The sequence below is a fragment of the Mytilus galloprovincialis genome, chromosome 9 (assembly GCF_965363235.1).
Source record: "Mytilus galloprovincialis chromosome 9, xbMytGall1.hap1.1, whole genome shotgun sequence".
Taxonomy (NCBI): domain Eukaryota; kingdom Metazoa; phylum Mollusca; class Bivalvia; order Mytilida; family Mytilidae; genus Mytilus; species Mytilus galloprovincialis.
Window position 1 is genome coordinate 66,129,785 of NC_134846.1, and position 8,429 is coordinate 66,138,213.

The 8,429-nt window shown below is 37.5% G+C and overlaps 1 protein-coding gene across 5 annotated transcripts in view; it reads right to left on the bottom strand.

Moving 5' to 3' along the window:
- LOC143045687 (ubiquitin conjugation factor E4 A-like) overlaps window positions 1-6,909 on the bottom strand; it is a 31,358-nt gene extending 24,449 nt beyond the window's left edge. The window contains exon 1 of one of the 5 annotated variants that reach the window (XM_076218374.1): window positions 6,830-6,909. Coding sequence is in view for 2 of the 5 variants with exons in the window: in XM_076218372.1 (XP_076074487.1) it covers window positions 6,332-6,345 (14 nt within the window). In the remaining 3 variants the exon portion in view is untranslated. Of the gene's footprint in view, window positions 1-6,331; window positions 6,522-6,776; window positions 6,798-6,829 lie in introns of those variants that run through there. The other 4 variants (XM_076218373.1, XM_076218375.1, XM_076218377.1 and 1 more) reach the window with 4 other exon arrangements.
- Window positions 6,910-8,429: the final 1,520 nt, after the last annotated feature.

Here is an 8,429-nt window from a genome sequence, read left to right on the forward strand (position 1 = left end):
GTGATACATGGCTGTGTACATAATGTATATACAACTCGTCTAAACATCAACCCAACAATGTTAGATCTGTAAATTTGCTTTCGCAAATTTTTGGTTCTTCCCTCGCCGGGATTCGAACCCATGCTACTGTGATATCGTGACACCAAATCGCCTGCACTGCAGCCGTCCCGCTAGACCACACGACCACCTGGGCTCTCAAAAAAAGAGCTTTCGGTGGGCATGTGTTACCTTTCCACGTCAGTTTTAATCTAGCGGCGTACTACAGTACATGATATATAAGGCATGAAGATGTTATTGTTACAGATCAGCTAAATTATCTATAGTAAAGGATCCTACAAATTAATGTAAGATACAGTCACAGAAAATAATTATATTCATAAGTACGTCTGAGTCAGTGACAACCCTACAACAGATGTATCCATCGGATCGCCATCAATGATGGTGATACATGGCTGTGTACATAATGTATATACAACTCGTCTAAACATCAACCCAACAATGTTAGATCTGTAAATTTGCTTTCGCAAATTTTTGGTTCTTCCCTCGCCGGGATTCGAACCCATGCTACTGTGATATCGTGACACCAAATCGCCTGCACTGCAGCCGTCCCGCTAGACCACACGACCACCTGGGCTCTCAAAAAAAGAGCTTTCGGTGGGCATGTGTTACCTTTCCACGTCAGTTTTAATCTAGCGGCGTACTACAGTACATGATATATAAGGCATGAAGATGTTATTGTTACAGATCAGCTAAATTATCTATAGTAAAGGATCCTACAAATTAATGTAAGATACAGTCACAGAAAATAATTATATTCATAAGTACGTCTGAGTCAGTGACAACCCTACAACAGATGTATCCATCGGATCGCCATCAATGATGGTGATACATGGCTGTGTACATAATGTATATACAACTCGTCTAAACATCAACCCAACAATGTTAGATCTGTAAATTTGCTTTCGCAAATTTTTGGTTCTTCCCTCGCCGGGATTCGAACCCATGCTACTGTGATATCGTGACACCAAATCGCCTGCACTGCAGCCGTCCCGCTAGACCACACGACCACCTGGGCTCTCAAAAAAAGAGCTTTCGGTGGGCATGTGTTACCTTTCCACGTCAGTTTTAATCTAGCGGCGTACTACAGTACATGATATATAAGGCATGAAGATGTTATTGTTACAGATCAGCTAAATTATCTATAGTAAAGGATCCTACAAATTAATGTAAGATACAGTCACAGAAAATAATTATATTCATAAGTACGTCTGAGTCAGTGACAACCCTACAACAGATGTATCCATCGGATCGCCATCAATGATGGTGATACATGGCTGTGTACATAATGTATATACAACTCGTCTAAACATCAACCCAACAATGTTAGATCTGTAAATTTGCTTTCGCAAATTTTTGGTTCTTCCCTCGCCGGGATTCGAACCCATGCTACTGTGATATCGTGACACCAAATCGCCTGCACTGCAGCCGTCCCGCTAGACCACACGACCACCTGGGCTCTCAAAAAAAGAGCTTTCGGTGGGCATGTGTTACCTTTCCACGTCAGTTTTAATCTAGCGGCGTACTACAGTACATGATATATAAGGCATGAAGATGTTATTGTTACAGATCAGCTAAATTATCTATAGTAAAGGATCCTACAAATTAATGTAAGATACAGTCACAGAAAATAATTATATTCATAAGTACGTCTGAGTCAGTGACAACCCTACAACAGATGTATCCATCGGATCGCCATCAATGATGGTGATACATGGCTGTGTACATAATGTATATACAACTCGTCTAAACATCAACCCAACAATGTTAGATCTGTAAATTTGCTTTCGCAAATTTTTGGTTCTTCCCTCGCCGGGATTCGAACCCATGCTACTGTGATATCGTGACACCAAATCGCCTGCACTGCAGCCGTCCCGCTAGACCACACGACCACCTGGGCTCTCAAAAAAAGAGCTTTCGGTGGGCATGTGTTACCTTTCCACGTCAGTTTTAATCTAGCGGCGTACTACAGTACATGATATATAAGGCATGAAGATGTTATTGTTACAGATCAGCTAAATTATCTATAGTAAAGGATCCTACAAATTAATGTAAGATACAGTCACAGAAAATAATTATATTCATAAGTACGTCTGAGTCAGTGACAACCCTACAACAGATGTATCCATCGGATCGCCATCAATGATGGTGATACATGGCTGTGTACATAATGTATATACAACTCGTCTAAACATCAACCCAACAATGTTAGATCTGTAAATTTGCTTTCGCAAATTTTTGGTTCTTCCCTCGCCGGGATTCGAACCCATGCTACTGTGATATCGTGACACCAAATCGCCTGCACTGCAGCCGTCCCGCTAGACCACACGACCACCTGGGCTCTCAAAAAAAGAGCTTTCGGTGGGCATGTGTTACCTTTCCACGTCAGTTTTAATCTAGCGGCGTACTACAGTACATGATATATAAGGCATGAAGATGTTATTGTTACAGATCAGCTAAATTATCTATAGTAAAGGATCCTACAAATTAATGTAAGATACAGTCACAGAAAATAATTATATTCATAAGTACGTCTGAGTCAGTGACAACCCTACAACAGATGTATCCATCGGATCGCCATCAATGATGGTGATACATGGCTGTGTACATAATGTATATACAACTCGTCTAAACATCAACCCAACAATGTTAGATCTGTAAATTTGCTTTCGCAAATTTTTGGTTCTTCCCTCGCCGGGATTCGAACCCATGCTACTGTGATATCGTGACACCAAATCGCCTGCACTGCAGCCGTCCCGCTAGACCACACGACCACCTGGGCTCTCAAAAAAAGAGCTTTCGGTGGGCATGTGTTACCTTTCCACGTCAGTTTTAATCTAGCGGCGTACTACAGTACATGATATATAAGGCATGAAGATGTTATTGTTACAGATCAGCTAAATTATCTATAGTAAAGGATCCTACAAATTAATGTAAGATACAGTCACAGAAAATAATTATATTCATAAGTACGTCTGAGTCAGTGACAACCCTACAACAGATGTATCCATCGGATCGCCATCAATGATGGTGATACATGGCTGTGTACATAATGTATATACAACTCGTCTAAACATCAACCCAACAATGTTAGATCTGTAAATTTGCTTTCGCAAATTTTTGGTTCTTCCCTCGCCGGGATTCGAACCCATGCTACTGTGATATCGTGACACCAAATCGCCTGCACTGCAGCCGTCCCGCTAGACCACACGACCACCTGGGCTCTCAAAAAAAGAGCTTTCGGTGGGCATGTGTTACCTTTCCACGTCAGTTTTAATCTAGCGGCGTACTACAGTACATGATATATAAGGCATGAAGATGTTATTGTTACAGATCAGCTAAATTATCTATAGTAAAGGATCCTACAAATTAATGTAAGATACAGTCACAGAAAATAATTATATTCATAAGTACGTCTGAGTCAGTGACAACCCTACAACAGATGTATCCATCGGATCGCCATCAATGATGGTGATACATGGCTGTGTACATAATGTATATACAACTCGTCTAAACATCAACCCAACAATGTTAGATCTGTAAATTTGCTTTCGCAAATTTTTGGTTCTTCCCTCGCCGGGATTCGAACCCATGCTACTGTGATATCGTGACACCAAATCGCCTGCACTGCAGCCGTCCCGCTAGACCACACGACCACCTGGGCTCTCAAAAAAAGAGCTTTCGGTGGGCATGTGTTACCTTTCCACGTCAGTTTTAATCTAGCGGCGTACTACAGTACATGATATATAAGGCATGAAGATGTTATTGTTACAGATCAGCTAAATTATCTATAGTAAAGGATCCTACAAATTAATGTAAGATACAGTCACAGAAAATAATTATATTCATAAGTACGTCTGAGTCAGTGACAACCCTACAACAGATGTATCCATCGGATCGCCATCAATGATGGTGATACATGGCTGTGTACATAATGTATATACAACTCGTCTAAACATCAACCCAACAATGTTAGATCTGTAAATTTGCTTTCGCAAATTTTTGGTTCTTCCCTCGCCGGGATTCGAACCCATGCTACTGTGATATCGTGACACCAAATCGCCTGCACTGCAGCCGTCCCGCTAGACCACACGACCACCTGGGCTCTCAAAAAAAGAGCTTTCGGTGGGCATGTGTTACCTTTCCACGTCAGTTTTAATCTAGCGGCGTACTACAGTACATGATATATAAGGCATGAAGATGTTATTGTTACAGATCAGCTAAATTATCTATAGTAAAGGATCCTACAAATTAATGTAAGATACAGTCACAGAAAATAATTATATTCATAAGTACGTCTGAGTCAGTGACAACCCTACAACAGATGTATCCATCGGATCGCCATCAATGATGGTGATACATGGCTGTGTACATAATGTATATACAACTCGTCTAAACATCAACCCAACAATGTTAGATCTGTAAATTTGCTTTCGCAAATTTTTGGTTCTTCCCTCGCCGGGATTCGAACCCATGCTACTGTGATATCGTGACACCAAATCGCCTGCACTGCAGCCGTCCCGCTAGACCACACGACCACCTGGGCTCTCAAAAAAAGAGCTTTCGGTGGGCATGTGTTACCTTTCCACGTCAGTTTTAATCTAGCGGCGTACTACAGTACATGATATATAAGGCATGAAGATGTTATTGTTACAGATCAGCTAAATTATCTATAGTAAAGGATCCTACAAATTAATGTAAGATACAGTCACAGAAAATAATTATATTCATAAGTACGTCTGAGTCAGTGACAACCCTACAACAGATGTATCCATCGGATCGCCATCAATGATGGTGATACATGGCTGTGTACATAATGTATATACAACTCGTCTAAACATCAACCCAACAATGTTAGATCTGTAAATTTGCTTTCGCAAATTTTTGGTTCTTCCCTCGCCGGGATTCGAACCCATGCTACTGTGATATCGTGACACCAAATCGCCTGCACTGCAGCCGTCCCGCTAGACCACACGACCACCTGGGCTCTCAAAAAAAGAGCTTTCGGTGGGCATGTGTTACCTTTCCACGTCAGTTTTAATCTAGCGGCGTACTACAGTACATGATATATAAGGCATGAAGATGTTATTGTTACAGATCAGCTAAATTATCTATAGTAAAGGATCCTACAAATTAATGTAAGATACAGTCACAGAAAATAATTATATTCATAAGTACGTCTGAGTCAGTGACAACCCTACAACAGATGTATCCATCGGATCGCCATCAATGATGGTGATACATGGCTGTGTACATAATGTATATACAACTCGTCTAAACATCAACCCAACAATGTTAGATCTGTAAATTTGCTTTCGCAAATTTTTGGTTCTTCCCTCGCCGGGATTCGAACCCATGCTACTGTGATATCGTGACACCAAATCGCCTGCACTGCAGCCGTCCCGCTAGACCACACGACCACCTGGGCTCTCAAAAAAAGAGCTTTCGGTGGGCATGTGTTACCTTTCCACGTCAGTTTTAATCTAGCGGCGTACTACAGTACATGATATATAAGGCATGAAGATGTTATTGTTACAGATCAGCTAAATTATCTATAGTAAAGGATCCTACAAATTAATGTAAGATACAGTCACAGAAAATATATATATATATATATATGTAAGGTATTATTATAACACAATCTGACTAATGTAAATTTGACTAACATTTGTATAAAAATTTATGCATTTTATGTTACTTATTTGTATTGTTGTATAGCATAATTTATTATTTGAAAGGTTTGTTGAATGCATACCCATACTGATTTCTAAAAAAACTGTATCCCTACTAGCGAACGGAAACCTTCAATATATACATAATGATTAGTACAAGTTATTCAATATTTTCCTTTTTTTTTTTAAATTACTGCCAATTGCATTGAGTGTGTAGTAAAGGACTAGGCTACTTTGAAAGAATGGTAGAATACCTTACCCATTGTGTATCATCATTACAGCGGATATAGGTACTAACCAAGCGGGCATGATCTATTTTGACCTTACAGGTTAACGAAAATCTTTGTTTTGCTTTATCAGTATTCAATGTACATTTCTCAACATTTGAAATTCCTGCTCCCAAATAATTTTTGCATCGATTTTTTCCTATTTATAAAACAATTTTGATATTCTAATAAGAACAATTTACTTGTACATGCGCAAATAGTTGTTAATGTCAACACAAACTTTCAATTTCGATACAGTTGTCGAGACATTTACATGTTTTATCTGAAAGAAAGCTAATACAGGGCAAAAATAATAGTTACCAATCATTAACCTACCTGTGATTACTCATTCCTTGAAATGTTTTGGGTAATAAAAGAGTATAAAAATAAAGTTTTTGTGTACGGTGTACAACAACTCAACTATGCACCATACAGAAGGATTTATGTGATCAGCTAACCACCGTACACAACACTTCTTTTGGAAAAATAACACTCTATGTATTAAAGATTTCAAATTATGCAGGAAGGCATCAATGCTTATAAATAGCCTTCCAATTAGCAAGACGATTCCTCGTACTGAGGATTTTCGTGCATTTCAAATGCATTGTGATATTGCAATTTCCATTGAAAAAACATGCTTTTGTGCCTGTCCCAAATCAGGATCCTATAATTCGGTGGTTGTCGTTTGTTGTGTTTTGATCCCGCAGACTGCAGTATACCCAGTACAGTAGTCAGTAACTCAAATTGTATTATGTTGTAAATAGTGTTACTATGCGTGGACCTAATAATTGTCTTTCGTTTGAAATATTTGCTACGTTTTTATATTTCTGTCACCTTTCTTACGTTGAAATTAAAAATAAATATACATAGAATCAAAGACACGTCAGATTAAATGACAGACCTAAGGACTTCCATAGGAAATCATCCCGAACAAAAGTAGTTCACCAATAAACCCGTCTTTCCTTCTATCTTTTCTTTAAAAAAAATAACTAAATTATGTGGGAAAACAATCTGAATATTAAAGTTCAACAATTAATTTAATGGTTAATATTTCAGAAACATTTAATTTTATTCCTGTTAGAGGGAAACTTTGTTCAATGAAGTGATCATTTGCTCGCTCTTCAAGTGCAACCGAGTTCACCTTTTCGTATCCTGGTTCCCGGTGGGCCGGTACTACGTTCCAGGTATTAGCTAATAGCCATACTCTCTCATATTGGTATATGTGTAACATACTGAATCTCAGTACTGAATATTGCATTCGGGGTTCCAGTCTAACCTTTTCGCTAATTTTTATATCGGGAAATGTGCAAGTTTGAAATCAACATAAAAATGTGTACAAAAGAGAAAAATTAAAATAATCGAGACTAGCAAAAGATGAAAATTAATAGTATTCTGTCATAAATAAATCCTTCTTCCCTCTGGAGATTTTCTTCCGCCGGAAAAAGTACACTGGCGGAATCAAACCACTGTTACAAATCCAGAGATTGGCAAAACAAAGATATCAAATACCAACGAAAATGCAAATTTCCCCCAATCTACGAAAATTTATACCCACAAAATTGATGAGTCCTCAGTATATTATATAAATATATATTGAATTATTCGAGTGCATCAGCACATTGTAATTATTATTTCTAAATGTTATGGTTAAATTCTGTGATCATTGCCTTTATTCACTTATCTGTACATACTTTTATATGTCCTAATGTTTTCAGGTGTATACAGTTGCTATTTTATTATTATTATTATTATTATTATTAGTATTAGTATTAGTATTAGTATTAGTATTAGTATTAGTATTAGTATTAGTATTAGTAGTAGTAGTATTAGTATTAGTATTAGTATTATTATTATTATTATCATTATCATTATCATTATCATCATCATCATTATCATTATCATCATTATCATCATTATCATCATTATCATCATTATCATCATTATCATCATTATCATTATCACTATCATTGTCAAAAATATTTAGTTTCGTGATCGTTTTTTTTTTTTTTGTCGCAATATATATTTCGTTCAATTTTTTTACTGTGCCATTTCTTAATTTTCAAGGACTCGAAATATCTTGCTGCTGTTATTGTGAATGATATTTTTAGACAATAATCAAAAAGACAATGTTGATATTCGACTACATTTATCGACCAGATAGATTTTTCACCAGATGTTGCAATCTAACAGCACTGAAATGAACACTTTATTGTTTCAAATATTCATTATCAGGGTTACACTAATGACTGGACCGAATGACAGGACCAAATGAAAAATGATAATAACTTTTTATCAAATGATGAAATCTTATTATATTTCAAATTTGAGATCAATCCTTTGAGAAATGAAAAAGTTATTAGCATTTTTCATTTGGTCCTGTCATTCGGTCCTGTCATTCGGTCCAGTCATTAGTGTAACCCTCATTATCATATTC